The sequence below is a fragment of the Opisthorchis viverrini genome, assembly GCF_000715545.1.
Source record: "Opisthorchis viverrini unplaced genomic scaffold opera_v5_92, whole genome shotgun sequence".
Classification (NCBI taxonomy): Eukaryota; Metazoa; Platyhelminthes; class Trematoda; order Opisthorchiida; family Opisthorchiidae; genus Opisthorchis; species Opisthorchis viverrini.
In genome coordinates, this window is record NW_008751748.1 from 93,085 (window position 1) to 110,166 (window position 17,082).

The 17,082-nt window shown below is 46.0% G+C and overlaps 1 protein-coding gene across 1 annotated transcript; it reads left to right on the forward strand.

Moving 5' to 3' along the window:
* Positions 1-789: 789 nt before the first annotated feature.
* T265_13681 (hypothetical protein) lies at positions 790-16,827 on the forward strand (the record flags this gene model as incomplete). The annotated part of the gene is made up of 5 exons (XM_009170030.1): positions 790-1,033; positions 8,639-8,808; positions 9,004-9,405; positions 11,146-12,556; positions 16,544-16,827. Coding segments are annotated over 5 exons (2,457 nt in total), but the record flags the coding sequence as incomplete, so codon positions are not given.
* Positions 16,828-17,082: the final 255 nt, after the last annotated feature.

Genomic DNA, 17,082 nt, shown 5'->3' on the forward strand with positions numbered 1-17,082 from the left:
GCATCCGTCTACTGACCGGTTAGCCGCTACAGAGACACCGATGGGTAAAATTTTGAAGGCGTCAAGGTAGCTAAACAGTAGGGGCTAGGTCTTACCGCACACTAGGGCCACTTTTGCTTCTATTGTTCAGATACCCCCTCCAGCCTCAAGTTTAATCGTGTCTACCAACATTTGAACGTCTACATCTTGGTTTTGGACGCTGATCCCGGCTGACTGACAAATAACCACAAGGGATAAGTTACGAGGAATAGCAAGTGCACTACCGACGCCAGATCATCGCACACTAGCCACTATCCGAAGCACTTAAACGCGGAAGTCGTAAGGGAACTTATCCTCAGTACAATTTTATCCAAATTCAGAGCGGCAGGAAAATTGAACACACCCGTCTATCCATCGTCGGTGCTACTAACAGAGCAGTAGTTGTGCTTTGTGTTGCGACCATAAGATGTTTCACCGGTTTTGCTTATGAAGCGCAAGATAAAAAGTTGGGTACAGTTCTTTCAAATTCACGAAGGGAAATAATTTTCGGGGAAGAGACTGATTTATCAAGCGTTACAACACTCTTCAAATGTATTGGCACAATGCGTAGACGTAGGCGTGTCCAAACTGTCCTCGGCCACCAAAGCAGGCTGTCGAGCATATTCAAGTTTTAACGTTCAGCAGGGTCTACAGGTAGGAGTCTGGGAGTTGAGACAGAAAATCGAGCTAAGCGACGACGCATACGATTATAACGGTAAACGGTCGTTGTTTGCAGAGGATGAGGCGATATGTTCCCTTCTTATCTCGTAGTTCCCTAACGAGCTGATAGTTCTTGACCGCTATGGGCTGTCGAAAAACCGAAGTATGTCGGTGCAATCAAGGTATGGCACTGTCATACCCAGCGTGATGGTACTTCTTCTTTTCTTCTTTCTTTTCTTTTTCTTTCTTTTCTTCTTTTTTCTTCACAATCTCGACCGCAACCTCTCGCCCACTCAAGCCTGTAATTGCAACTACGAGAAAATTTTTCACCTGTCCCCAACCGCCTCTGGGACGAGTTCATTCTAACCCGATGAAACTTTCGTTCGGATTTGATCAAACGTATGCGGTGTTCTTTTGGCCCTATGCATTAGCAGTATCCCCCGATCCAACCTAACTTCCGCACCTGACTTCCCTACAACAGTGGAACTAGTGGATCCTCTTAATTTCAGACTAAACAACACTTTTGAGACGCGACTTGCTGTATGCTCCCACTTCGAATTATCCCACCTCCCTCTCCATTTTTGCTTGTTGTGACACTGGTCACTTAATCTTCCAAGGTCACTCATGGCCAGCAATAGTATACAGTTTTAGTTCGTGTCAATGGGCTTCATCCTTGAGCTGGCCGGACCTCATGCCCATTGTGCATTACAAGTTGGGAAATAAACCTGTTATTATTTCACCTGATATTGTCCACTTTTTACGACATTGTCCACTTTCCGCGCAATCCCCATTACCCGAAAACCCTCCAGTCATGCTTCATTCTGACTGTAAACGAATGGTCATGTCAGATGCTATGCCGCCCACAAGTTGGGAATAACCAATAATATTATTAGTGGGAAAGTTTCCACATCAGAAAGGTCGCAAGCTGTGTGTGACCGTTGTCTTCTAACTAGTTAATCGTACGTTAGAATAATACTGGTTAAACAGGTATGTAGTTACGTCACTGTCCCATGGTGCGCTGAGATTTCATTCGAGGTTAGAATCAACATAGCATTTTCGTGCTAAACAGTAGGGTCATAGGAAATTTCCGCGAACAAATTAGTTTGTTTAGCTACGACTCCGAAAATGATCCAAGTATCAAAATGGAAAGATTGAGTTTGAAATTATGCATGGGTTGTCCATTTTTTCGGGCATATTGGCTATCGGCGGGACAACTAGTTCCATTCGAAGCGGTGGCGCTTGGTGTTACTGAAATTTCGTTCACGTAGGCAAACGCCTATCTTCGGGGCATATATGAAACACGCATGTGTACAGCGAAATTCGTCGCATCAGAAATGCTTTTTTCGACAAAATGGATTTGCCTTTGCGCTGAGCGATCGGCCGACAACACTCTGGAAATTCGGACGCCTTCTGAACACCCCACTGGTACCTGGCGTCCCGAGGAATCTCAAGCATATTTGGGTGTTTGGGTCGATTCTTGACCAATCACAGCTCGCCGGGATGGTGGATCAGGTAGAGGCCCGTATCCTGACCAATCACTCGCTAGTTGGCTTATTGGCCGTTGCAGCGCTTCATCGGGGGTAGTAAGGCGTTCCCTACATTGGGTTCCCCCTAATGCCCGGTGAGTCGGACTTCGGTAGCGGGAAATCCCACTAAACTGAGCGCCATTATACCGCCCCGGAAACATGACACTAAGCAGTTTGCGCCACCGCCTTATTAGTGGTTATATGCTTAGATTTGAACATTTAGTGCACTGTTTCTCACCTATTTTGTGAGAAATAATTTCACAAGACCGACACTTATAGGCCAGAGTGACTGAAGTGCTGCCCAAACGGCCGACTGTCACTAGTAGGGTCGCAGATGGTCACAGGACCAGTGCCCGCCGGTATTTATGCAAATAAGGTGTCCACAAACGCGAACCTATATAGCTTACCCCATGCCAACGTTCTGTCAAGTCATACGTTGTCCATCTCGCGCTTTCGGAAGGATGCACAGGGAACAAAACCCCCCTCGGTATACAGTGTTTCGGTATGCGCAGAACACGGCCGAGCCATTGTGTGATGATGCTGGATGATGCGATCTAAATACCTGCTGCACCCGTTTTTTTATTATCTCGCTGGCGCCATCCGACAAAAGCAACGCTTCTGAGACGCCGGTGGTAAAGATACTTTAAGACGCTTCACGTCATCTGTCCTTAGAGGCCATGTTTCGCGACCGTACAATAACCCTTACTTTAGCCTGGTACACGCGACTCTTGAGACCTTGTTTGACGCCACAAGTGACCCAAGTTAGCAAACTTGATTCCGGAATTTTATATTCGTGCACTGACCTTATCAGGTGCTTCCGTCAGAGCTAATACAGATACCTAAGTGTGTAAAATTCTCTACAACCCAGCAATTCTCCTTGAATTGTAAGGGTAATATTCAAAGACCTCATGTTGTTGTTGCACTTTGAAGGTAGTATGCGCATGGAGAAAAATGGTATAATAATGGTCAGTTTATTAATCAGAGCTGATGGGTGATGGACTTCTCGCGGCGTGCCTTTTGCCAACAGGAGTTTGCGTTGAACACGGCTTCCGAAGCGCATGTTTCAATCGCCTGAACATAGTGAATTTTGCTTGCTACTCTCCTTTACTTCTTCGGGTGGCATGGCAGCTAGGCACCGGAAGGGTGCTACAGCTGAACGCTTTCTTCTCACTTCACCACGAGCACATTTGTGCCAGCTAACAGCAATATTCCGAGACCGATGACTGAAAATTTCAGTCCGTTTGAGATCCTCGGATCAGAGGGGACTAGTTTCACAACGATGTAGTTTGACTGCTCTTACGATTGTCCTGAACACATGACCGTTCATTTCATCTCTCCATTACAAAGCCTTATTCGAGCGAATTGATGTGGTTGGACGGTGGTGAGGCACGTATGTCTTCTTGTCTTGTCGTCAATAATGATGGTAATTCTTTAGCTTCGGTTTAATTCAGTTGTGATGCTGCAAGTGATGAAAGTTGGAGACTATTGATCGTAATGCGTGAGTGGATTTTTGTAATGGTACAGTCACGCAACCCATCCAAACGAGTAGCTTTTGGGGCTGCTTGATTCCATGGGATGTTTACGTCCTCCCCTTCCACTTACCTTGCGGTTACCAGGCGCAGTGTCAAGTTTGACGGATCGGCCGTTTCTTAAGCCCACTGTTCTGGAGCCGAAACTGGAAGTGTAGGAAGACAATCGTGGCCGTAACTCATCACTTGGATATTCGTATACCTTCCGCTATCATTCGGAGCCGTATAAATCGGCTCAAGACCTTCGACAGAAGTATGGACGTCTTCGATGAAAGACAGTGGAATTGCAGAAGGTAAAGTGAATACAGTATTCCGTCCACTGGAGATGCTACTAGACAAAGGCCACCCTTAAACTTGGAAAGGTCATGAGAACTATTTTGGAAGACCGGCCGTGAAACAGCCCGCAAACGTTTTATAGTCTTTGACGCTTTTCCCTTAAGTCGCACTGTCCACATCACGGTATATTCCATTCCGAAGATGGTGGCACTAATACCAGTAGCACATGGCCTTGCCATCGGATCTGATAGTCTTAGATGCTTCTTGTGACTAACTTGCCTATTGCACAACCAAACACCTGTTTCCCAACTGTCTTTGAATTCTTTCAAGCCGTTCAATGTCAGTTGCTCTTCTAAGGTGACTGTGGTTAACGTCCTAAAGATTTAGATCACCCACTGGTAGGGACGAAGCCTCACGACCTTACAACACATTCCCTACTGTAGCCTGATTTGCGCGGACCTTTAGACCCTTTGGCCGTTAGCCAACCTATGACGCCGATGTGACATCAGTTTGTCTGAGAAGAGCTGAGTTTATACTGGCAGTACGATCCATACTACTTTATGGATCAGAGACGTGGTCCTCACGCGCATCAGACATACGAAATGTGACAGGGTTTGACCATCGGTGTCTCCGAATCATTGGTCGGGTCTGGTGAGAACATCGGATCAGCAATGTTGAGGTACGCCAGATGATCCTAGGAAGAAAGAAGTTTTCCACAATAGCTTATTTACTCCGCATGCCAGAAGATCGTTTGCCTCACAGTGCTCTTTTTTCCCAGCCCTGTGCTGAGTGAGAGCGACCGAGAGGTTAACAGTGTTTGACTCGGAAACGAAGTGTGAAAACACTAATTAGTAAACTAAGTCGGGTGGGCAACTGCCCCCTCCCTGGATGCGAACCCCGGGACTCAAATCATCAATGTTTACTTACACTGGCAGAAATGGCCCAGTCGCTCAGTCGGTGGCGCTCATGCATCAAAGCTATCGCATTCAGTGCCTAGATACCCATTTCCCGAATTGACTGAACATACAATTGCTTGGCTGTGCAACCCACACTCCCACTTTCCCGTGATCGAGACCGTAGCAAATGGAACCATTGTGTCTATGGTGCATTGTTTAAAGTTGATGGATTGACTCATTAGGCCCAACGACAGCGTTCTTTTAGCGTCACAAGTCTCGCGAATTGGCGAAACGGTTGGGGCATTTTAGATTTGTGCAGTGTTTTCAGCAGACATCCTTTTTTAGAACGAAGGTAACCACTGATAAATATTGATCTTTCACAGTGTCCGATATTTCTCCGTGAATCGTAAGTGACATGTCTCCTACTGACAAGAGACGACCTTGTCTCAATGTAGAGTTATGTTTACTTATATACTGGATGTTTTCTCCCCGACACCCTCAGTTTCCCAAACCAAGTTGATTAGCCGATAGATGTCTGGCGAGCACAGTCTCCTGGTCTTCAAGGTTGAGGACTGGGACATGCAAGTCGACTTGTTTCTGAAAAGACTAGTACTATGCTAGCACCACTTGCTGCTTGCGGTCGGGCTTTTGAGCCGAAGGCTCTGATTGAGGATCTTAAAACGAGCGACCGTTATTTGATGAACCACGTCACTGGTAACTAATGGCGATGTGAGCAGTTTGGGTCAGTGGCTGGCACGCGGCCAGACGCCTTCGGTTGTTTTGGAAGTTAGTAGTGCATGAGAACGATCTGCAATCATCACATAGCTGAAGCAATCGTTTTCCGCTATCTATACATACCGAGTTCAGTTCAAGTTGACCACCTTGGTCTCAGATGTGCTCAGTCTGCCCACTTGTCCACTACAGTAACCACAACGATATCCGAGCATTTAGCTCGTCGCAACATGGCATTCAGGGCATCATAAAACTTGTCTTTGATTGTGTCAGGGCTACAGTTTATCGGAGTTTAAACAGGATCAACTTCCTCTTTTGGGGGAATCACTCACGGACGTTGTGGAACGAACCGCACAGAGGCGACCATCAACGGGTAGGTTTTGGGTTATTTGAAGGTAATCCATGACGGCCAAGAGGCATATTCCTGAATTTTAGGGGACGTGTGTATCAGACTCTAGTCTGGCAGTTTTATAGTACGACTGAGACTTGGCTTCTCCTAGCAGTGGAACTGAGACGTCTTCAGGTCTTCAACAAGCATTGTTTGAGAACCATAGCTCATAGACTGGTGCTGAGTAATTAGTAACGGGGGAATTCAAAAACAAGTGTTCGGTTGTGCAACGGGGACCTCATTCAAAGAATATCCCCAATATTGAAAGTTGTGGTGGTTAGGCCATGTATTGTGTATGGTGAATCACCGTTTGACAGGACTGTTTTCCGTCCCCAATATGGAGTGACGCAAACAGAGAGGTGATAGTCTTCTGACCTGGCAGGCGGCTATGAAAGATTGGACGAAAAGTCTGGGTACCATCGGTGCGACCCGCCTTCTAGGACAGAACCCGCGTGAACCCCCTGTACATGGCTGGAGATACTACAAGACATGGCTACTAATCGATCGTTCAGTTGTAACACCCTGTCGGAGCCTAACTGCCATGCCACAAGAAAGAAGCACGAGGGTTGGGCTGCTGTCAGACTGCCCAAACCTAGAGGGGAAGTCGAGAGGCAGAGGTCGGTTTCGAATCATAGACCTTCCGATCAGCGCTCTTACCACTGAGCCATCTCGCCTACTAATCGATATCGGTGTCTAGCTGGGTGTTTGGGGTTGTAAGCACGTTGAAATCATTGTTATGGTTGTACAACAGCGAAACACCAGTGTTGAACACAAATGTGCTGTTGCTGATGACAACACGGTATCATCCCCATAACCTTCGTTGATAGCAGCACACCGGTAATGCACACTGCCACTTAGATGACAACTCTGAGGGAACAAAGTCAGTGAAAAGTGAAATGTAAGGGTAAGGCTGAGGACTGGGTGTGAAGAAGTCCAATGTCACTCATATCTTTGTACAGCATTGTAATCATCGGCCACGGTACGAAAGGGGTTCTAGATACTGGTGTTTCGCTGCTGTACAGCAATAATTTGAGAGCCCTATATTGTGAAGAAAATAATAAGAGTGAAGGAAGAATGCACCTCATGCTAGCTCGAGATAGCTCAGTGGTTAAGGTACCGACTGGCGGACCGGAAGGTCTGTGGCTCAAAAACAACTTCCGTTTGTCGACTTTTCCTGTCTAGGCTTGGACAAGTTTGGACAACCAGTATCTCAGCCCTTGTGTTCCCTTTCCTTGGCGCGGTGGCTAGGTCCCGAAGGGATTCTGCAGCTGAACGGTTGTTTGATTGTTCTACCGCAATCATTCTCAGGCGTCTGTTTCTCCAAACACCCATTCGGACACTGGATACAAACTGACACTGATTAGCAGTTATATCTTGCGTAGTGTGATCAGGCTGACACCATCCTTGAAGCCAAGTCGTACAGACAGTGCCCAGACTTTTCTTCATCCCTATGTCTCTTCAAGCCAAAGAGTGGCCACCTGCTTGATCTAAGTTGGACACGGAAAACAGCATTCTTCGGCAAACGGCAGTTCAGCAGGTGCAGTAGATGGCCAAGCTANAGTATTGTTCGGCAAACGGCAGTTCAGCAGGTGCAGTAGATGGCCAAGCTATCACAGTTTCTGATGTTGGATACATTTTTCGATGAAGTTCTTTTTAGTGCCAGAAGTCTTCAGGCAGCTGGCGACACAGTGTGACCCGGTATACAGAGTTTGGGGTGGCCGAATAATATGATCTCTTTTCGCAAATACGTGAGTCGTGGTTATGTAAGTTTTCAGGTATGTACGGAGGTTTCTTTCATTCCCCATTTTGCGCACTTAGGTTGCTACGTGCTCAGCTCGGTTACCACAAGCAAAACACAAGGGCGGCCCAGAAGCTTCTGTCTCATCTGGTAGACGAAGGCAGCACTACAACCATGGGAAATAGTTTTGACAGATCATTGTAGGTTTTTGGACGTCCAGTAGGGTTAACTTCCGGTGACGAATGTCTACCCTGTAGCGCGTTAAATTGACGGTGAAAGTGTCTAATTGATATATGGGCCTCCAGGTGAGAATGTGATTCTGCACATCTAAGACATGTCGGCCGTAAGTTGAATAGTGTAACCTAAGTTTTTTTTCTCGTGGACAATATCCTATGCGGAGCTAGTGGAATAAAGAATAGACTTACGTTAGTCTTTCTTCCAATGTGTCAGAAATACTGCATGGTGGAGCAGATAGCCAACATGACCACCAAGGCTGCTCTAGCTTGTATCAAGGGGTTGATAAAGTTTGGAGAGGAATGCGGTGGCCTTGATTCTGGCCAAACGATTTCTTCAGGTGTGTGCTGATTACAGGCTGTTTTCGTTTGATATTAATTTCTGAAAAACCGAAGTCTCGTGGCCACATATTTGCCTCCAACGTCGTGCCCGCTACGAACTCCAATTGATCACATTGCAGTCAGTCACCGATGGTGCGGATATATAACTGACTACCGCCCGTTTTAGAACACATTTGTGGATCCTGACCACGCACTCATTTGTTTGCTTTCCAGGGTCACGTGTGATGCGGATAAATCGGGTCTGACAAATCCGAATTCAGCAAAATCATCTGGAGTCTCTTGCAACTGCTCCACCATCAGGTATGAGTTCACAGCGGGACGAGATCCTCACCTCTGCACAATGCGGGGAGTGTTGTCTGTGGTACAGCGCTGCCCGGCCCACTCAAGCACTGAATATGAGACCAAACAGTCGCACTTCCCAATTCTTGGGAACGTATCCTGACAGGCAAATTACCAGACGTCAAGTGGAAGTGAGTGTGTGAGACGATCGTGAAGTCCGGTGGATACGGAAGACTAAGAAAACGAAAGAGGCCCAAAAAGTCTGGAATGCCCAAAGAATAGTTCAGTTGATCCATGCGGCCAGTCGCCGAAAACCACATCCGAGCGAAAACACCAAGGATCAAAGAGGCGTGACCATTTTGAATAAAGAACGCCTCGACCGTTAGGCCAAATACTTCGAACAGCAGTTATTGTGGCCACCCGTCGCCACTCATTTGGAGCCTACAGCTGAAGTAGAACCCTGGACGGTGAAACTGGACCGCCCTACAGCCCCAGATGTTTATGAAAGCATACCTACTTTCAAGCACCACCGAGCATCTGGTCCGAATGACCTCTCATCCACATTGTTCAAAGATGTGGGTAAAGTCCTCAGTCTGCGTTTGTGTGATCTTTGCCTGCATTTGGGAATAGACGACCGTCCCAGACTATTGGGGGGAGTCGGTAACGAAACGCTTATCGATCTGGAATTCGCAGACGACATCATTCTCATCTTCGAAGAGAAGAAGTCGCCGGTGTTTTCAGATGAACTGACTAAAGTCATCCTGCCTTTTGGTATGCACCCAGAAAGAGTAAGATTATGCTCCTGAAACTGCAGTCACTAAACGCATCGGGGAGGGACACTCGAAATTGTGGAGCGTTTCACATATCTTGAAGGTTGTATTGGTTCTGATTGTAGTGTGATGGACGAGGTCAATGCACGAGTCCCATTCGGTAATCTGAGACACATGTTGTCAAAGCGGTGTATCCCTGAATCTCAAGGGAAATATGCATCAGGATACATTACGGGTGCACTTTTTTGTTCAAGGGACGTGCGTACCAAGATACAGTGCAGGATGTTTTGTTGTGTGGCTGTGAGACTTGGCCTGTTCAAGCAGCGGGCCTCTTCAGTGTTCGACAGTGGTTGTCTCAGGAACAAAAGTCGTGTGGGTTAGTGTCCTATAATCCTTAACGAAGCACGAAGCGTGAAGCGAGTTTTCGGTTGTGCAACAGGAATTCCCATTAAAGCTTCCAGCACCCTAAGCTGCTTTGGGTGGGCCGTGTATTCCGTATTCCGAACCATTGTGTGCCGAAGAGAGTGCTGTTTTCCTTGGCCAACTCAGAGGAGGAAAGCAGAGAATTAGCCATCCTTTGACCTGGCAGAAAGATATGAAAGAGGTTACGGAACATTTGGGTGCTGTCGGTGCTCATTGCCTACCAGGACGGGGACCGCGTGATCCCCACCGCACCTGATTGGAGACACTGCAAGATATGGCTGACGATTGATGTCAGTGGCGGTCTATCCAGATTGCCTGAACGACTGTCTGGAGGTGTAGTTACATCGGAGTTATTGTAATAAGGTAGGCCTTAAGTCCCTTTCCTGTCCAACAATAGGGTTTTCAAATAAATCATGGCTGTGCAGCAGCGAAGCATCACTGTTGAACACGCTGCCGATGATGTCTGTGCGAAAGCCTTGGACGTGAATAATTGAAATCGGCGGGCGAGCATACACAAGCTTGTTGCAGGCCTTCGGTCTGCCACAGCACAGCCTGAAAGTAAAAACTCTCGTGAACTCTCTGGGTGGGGTGCCTCAATTGGATTGTATTTATTCGAGGCAAATGGCTAGAAAACATTATCGAAAGTAAATTCTATCAATAAGGAGCGGGTGTCTCGGGTGCATGATGGTACGGTATTTTGTGCAGAAGGTAGGTGGAGGAAACAATGTTGGAGCCTTTCAAGGTTGTTTTTTACTCAAATTTTACTCAGTCATTCAGTCTAGTAATAGACGACAACAGTTGTAAGAGATCTTATAAGGGTAGTTCAGCGGCTTAATTTTGAAGACAGATGGACATAGGAATAGCTAAATGATGCCACTCTTCAGTTTGTGGACAACTCTCAAACCGCTTCTCTGATGCTCCCAATTTCAATCCACTCTGATCATTATTAACGCCAATGGTCCCTGAAAATTCACTGAGTCTTTCGTTGATCCAGTTATCTATGAGGGAGGTGTATGGTAAGGTAGAGACGGTTAATAGGCACCCCCAAAATCACACTGACGAAATATCAGCCCTTCAGGATTGCATGGTAGCATGGTTCAGCTCTTAAGTATACCTAGTTTGTAATGCCGCTCATCGCATTGACCTTCAACCGCATCACTCTATTGCTTGTTAAGACCTCGGCGTTGTTTCGCAAATTAACACATTCGTTTATCCTTTATTTCAGCTGTTTTTGCACATGATCTGAATTATCGAACATCTCAGTGGAACCTATCACTTGCTTAGTTTGTCCGGAATTGATGTGACCATACGGTCGCTATGTTATCCAGTCCACAGCGGGCATTTCCACCTCAAGGGACCTATTCTACGGTTAAGGACACTGATACTTTGAACGCAGTTGGCGCCGAATCGGAGCAATGTGTCAATGGCAACTGGGAGCTACCTCTGGAAGAATGTTGGTTGTACAAAATATCGAAGAGTAAATCATCAGGTCCACCGATTATCCCTGTTTCCAAGTGGTTACGTGATGTTTTTGATCAACCCGATTCTCCCTTCAGCCAATCCAGACGAAACCTACTAACCAGACTCGAAGTAATTCTGGCTGCCGGAGGTCCCACTGCTGCTTATCGCTTTGGCGGAAGCGTTCCTTCTCTGAACCTCAACTACTCACAACCAACCAGCGCTTTTGATCAGCAAAGTGCCATCAATGGTAGCTCGGGGATTCATACAGGATATAATGCTTTTCATCAGCACGTGGGTGGGATTCCCTCTACCGGCTCTTCTGAAAGTTTGTCAACGGGGGCACATGGCCAAATTGAATATGCACCCGTGTTGGCTGGTACACATGCGAATGCACTCACTTTCAATCGTATTCGACGCCCTAAATACAGCTTACCTCCACAACGCAGTGGATCACAGCGACTGGTGGCCACTCCTTCTAGTTCAACATCCCACCTATCACAGTCACTGGGTGGCGGGCAGATCAATCGTGTTTGGTCCGGTTCGACAGGGAAAATTGGTTCTTGTGATGCTCTGGAAACAATAAAAACAGATGTGCAAGAAATCGCTCGCATACAGGAGGACAATTTAAAGGCAGAGGTTGCAGCATTAGCTGCTGCGGCTGCTGGTCGTCATGGTAGCCAACATTCCCTTGGGTCCTATGGTCGTCGTAGCATAGACGGCAGCCTAACCCAGTTAACCAGTGCACCTGGCAGCCCTAGTGCAAGCACGACACAGCTAACTACCGTAATTCAAATGAAAAAGGACTCCAGCTTTGACGAGATGACTGCAGTTAATCATACTCCACCAGGCGCTTACCAGACAGCCGGGAGCTCCGGCATATTTCTTCCAAACGGGTCGGCTTCTACTCTTCAAAGTCAAGTGAACGGCCCTGGTCCTTCACAGGCTTTTAACCCTCAAAATTCGCTGGACTTTAGTGACAATCATCCATACGGTCCGCCCCCCTCTCGGTTTGCTTCTCATCCCAATGGGGTAAGAACCCCCTATTCTATCCTGCCACAAAGACCCTCACTGCCACCTCCTTACGAAGCGTCAGCGGTAGGCGGCTCTTTGACTGCCCCCACAGTCCACTCTCAATCTGGCATTCCTAACACTATGCCGGCCGAGCCAAGGACTCATTTTGGTTTCCGCCCCTCTCGTAAAGTTTCCACGCCGTCTTTTCCCAACAGACCACCACTACCAGCGGAACTTAGACGGGTTTCTGCCACTAATTTGAACCCGACCAACGGTTAGTTTACTCCTGGCGCTGTCATCAACCTCACGTGTTTCATTACCTAAACTCGGAGTATTTCGACAATCTCTCTCTCTGGACACTCATTCGATCCAGCTCTAGTCCCACTGATTTTGAACTTTCAGTTATTTTTGGTTTCCGTCGTCTATCACCCTACTCGTTCTTATTGTGATCGACCCTCGCCCTTAGCTGGCTTCATCATTTGCCAAGCTGTTATTCATCCCATATTGTGTTCCGCGCATTTCGACATTTTATCTGACATTTTGTCTATTTGCTTGATCTTTGTTAACGGATTCAAAGCGTTTCCTCAATAATTGCCTTCTAAGGTATTCTGCATCCCCATAGCCGACGCTGGTATCTTTCCATTGCCTCGTGCCTGTTTGCCATCGCCTACCAGTCCCTGAAAAAATGCCTCATCATGATTGACTTATCAATCAGACACTAGTTATCTTGCTACTCATTCTGTAAATTTCCTTTTCTCCTTTGAACACCATATCGAATGTTGGAATCATGTCTGCAAACGATATAAAACAACGCAAGACAATTGCATTTCGCTTCCCTTGCTTTCTCCTTCCAAATGACGTTTTTTTTAATTTCAAGTGGTTGTTCCTTAGATACGCTAGTGTAGGGTGGAAGTGATGGGGGTGTGGGTTTAGACTATGTGATCATTTCGCTTCCTTGCTTTCTCCTCCAAAATGACTTTTTTTAATTTCAAGTGGTTGTTCCTTAGATACGCTAGTGTAGGGTGGAAGTGATGGGGGTGTGGGTTTAGACTATGTGATCAATACCGCCTACTTCATGGCGACTGTCTGGCTCCCTACATGTGTTGTCACCATTACTGTGGTCGTCACCTAAAACATGATTTGCTACGATTAAACTTCGTGTTGACTGTTCGAGACCTCCGATAGTTTATGATCGTCGATTGATAGAAATATTTACGCCATTTGGGCGCTTTAGTCTGTAACACACGTGAAGCTGGCTCTATGTATCACAGGATTGAACCGTAGTGGAGTAAGCGATATTGGTTGGAAGATTACGTATCCGCATGAACCCCGTTCGGGATACTCACAATCGCCTAAGACCTTTTTACAACGGCGCTTTTGATGGCTTAGTGGTCAGCGTGTTTGATGTTTGATCTGACATACTCAACTAAGCCTTCTTTTGACTATGGTCCTCCATAAGAAATTCACATAAGCTGTTTATCCGCTATTTCACATCATACATCGATATGATGGGTGACTCCGTTTTACGGTACATCTGTCTAGTTGCTCGTTATAATAGTACCTGGGGTGGAATATTTAGAGATTAGGCCAAACAACGAGAAGGCACACATCAACCGGACCGATGTGACGACCGCTTTAGTGTGCTCTACAGGCAGTAATTCAAAAACATGTCCAGTGATTTAATCGTGCAAACTACGGTTAGGTGTTCGTTCGTTGTACGAACGTTTAGTCGGTCTTCCAGTACTTGCATGTAGTAAGCAGGGTATGTGCACTTTTTCGCCAATAGTGTGTTTAGTGTGAAATGCATTGATGGGATACGCCGTCTCTATGTCTATGTGCACGCTTTGCTACCTGTGTTTAGTAGGACCCTGAGAATATTAACTGACTAGTACGCATCGGTTTAAAAGAATTTAGGTCGCAGCAACCCATAATTGTACTGGAGCAGTGAAATTCAGTGCCTAACTTGGTTGGCTTCGATGCCTGGTGTTTAATCTTCCTCCAGCTGGTATATACCGGTTTTCATTTTCTCGTTCATGTTCTCGTATTCCGTAAGGCTTTCGTGAACAATCTGGACTTTGCAGGTTTTCCTCTCGGACTAACAATCTTTTTGTCCGGATTTGAGGTCAACAGTGAAAAACGTCGCTCTATCACTGGTTTAGCACTTGTGTTCGATAGGCCGATGGTTTAGGCTGCGCTGAAGAATAGCAATACGGATGGAAATTAGTGCAGCTGGAAGGTAAGACATAGCAACGCACGGTAAATAGCTCCCTAAATTTGAAGCCCAATTACCCAAAATAAACGAGGGCACGAGTAGTGGTGCCACGTTCCTACGGCGAGAAAGCTTGTAAGTTGGATTGAATAAAGGTAGGATACGTCAAGTTAATTAGCCACATCCCAAGACATTATGATAAGGACAAACTGAAGACTTATCTAGGCTAGGATATCCCGAAGAAAAGTCAATATTGTCGTTCCCATTTTGAATTGAGCGACGAGACAGCCTCTGAGCCCTCACACACATTGCGGATTGGATCACATAAGTGCACCTGATGGCCGGTGTTTCTAAATGAGTTTGCTTTATCACATGGTTGGGAAATAAACCTAATTTCACTCGGGGTTATTCGCTGTCGTCCGTAAACTGGAATTACGCATTTGCATGGCTTTCCAATCAAACCCTATGAGAATACTTTATTCACGTGACCTACCCACAACTTAACTATTGAAATCTGATCGATTTTTCCCTGCCAATCTTTGAGAATGCTGTTGGGTTGAGCGTTTTTATGATATCCCACCCAACCCAATCTTGTTGGGTTGAGCGTTTTTATGATATCCCAATTCAGTAATATAAATCTGATCGGATTCGGAAAAGATGAGGATTCGTAGGTGAAGGGACCTATATCTCAGTGGATCATGGTCCATCGAACGGCTGATTTGTCGGAGTCCTTCTAGCGACGATTCTGGATACGACTTTCCACTGCATTCGCAAGTGTTAGGTTCCTCCCCGCACAACGCAACGACCTCAAATACGACAGAATCCACTTGGGTTTTTAGAAGTCCCGATACAAGGTGTTTGTACTGAGTGGGCTAAGCTGGCGAAGAATATTCATCTCGACTGCCATCTGGTAGAACTGATCTAACACTGATGACACCATGGATCGTCTTCTAAGGCTCTTTGCGCCAACTCCCTTCTGAATCTGTCAACCTATTTGTGAGAACGGACATGGGTATGAATCTATTAGGGTAGGTTCGATATAAACGACGAAGATCCTCGGTTTCAAAGTGTCTGCTAGTTTCTGCATTTTGTCAAATCTAGTGCCGTTGAAAATGATAACGGTGTTGCCGTACAGTTTCATGTTTACTTTCCTTGATCTATTGTTTGTTGCTTGTAATATTGCTGATATTGATGAGTCCATAGAATGAACCTGCAGTTACACTGGGAACAAAAATGTGCGTAGGAAGTGTAGACAAACCGGCATCATGTTGTAGCAAATTTGAATGAAGAAACTCTGGAAACCGTAGATCCTCAGTGTCCAACTGAGCCGCAGTGGATATTGGGTTGATTTCATGTGGGCCTTGCCTAACCTTGCTTAGTAAACCAACAATAGCTTGCCTTCTGTTTGACTCGTACAATGTATTTGAAGTTGGGATAGCTCAGAAATCCGAAGTAAGTGGAACACGGTATTCACCGAGTATCCAGAAGCTAGTAGGCTCGATTCCTGTTGCTGGTGTTAGTTATCTTTACTTAGGATAACCCTTTGAAACGAATTCAGATTCGACTAACCGTAATTTAATGGTTTGTAAATTCAGGTTTGTTTCAGTTAATTGTTGACAAGGCTTAGGGTTCCTGGCCAAATTGAGCTCTACGTGGTGTGTAATATGAAAAATCAAAACACAGCGAAGCAGAGTATGAAAAAGGTCACCCAGGGCAACCAAAATATCGGATTATAGCATCTTATTCCATTAGGATGTGTTTTGACTCTAAACTTCAATATAGTCCAGTTAGCCTTGTAGGTGATTATGTTTTCCCAAAGATATTAAATCATGGGAGAGGGTCGATATATCCAAGGGGTGGATAGGCACAATAAATCGTAGCTGACGGGTAACTCTTGTGACTTCGACCGGGACATTCCGTACAGGAATATATCTTGGATGTTGGTGTACTGAGAATTACTAATACTGACACCATATGTTTCCGGTGTCGAAACTACTCGTGCGCTTGTTTAACTTTCGTCACTGCCTTTCATTATGCAATGCTACGATTCAGCTTGTGTGGGCCTATTATTGTTGTTTTCAGATGTCACTTGCTCTTTTTCAGCTGATTCAATGTCAGACATCGACGTCCAGCAGTTCATTGATACTTGCCGTTCACTTTTTGGACCGGCTTTAGAAGGATCCACACCGCAAGAGCCAGTCAATTATATTCGGGATCAACTAGATGTGGATCGCATCAGGGAAGATTTGGCACGACTAAAACGCGAAGTTGGAGTGCTTGAGGCCAATTGCGAACACGCACGCCAGGCGCTAATAGATGCTGGGATCCCGCTTCCAGGTAGTTGATTTGGCATGAATCGTTTGTAGATTACTTGTGTATTTCTTACCCTTTTGTAGCCAATCCATGAGATGTGCAGTAAGGGCACAGCTCCCTAGAGGAGATTTGTACCCTGCACTGACATTCTCCGCCTTATCATAATTGGAACATGTCTAAGCTTAACAAATGCACCACTCCGTTCTATCAGGCCAAGCACTTAACAGAAGCTGTATTGTATTTATCGTTCAGCCGTAGCACTCTTTCGGTGCCAAGCT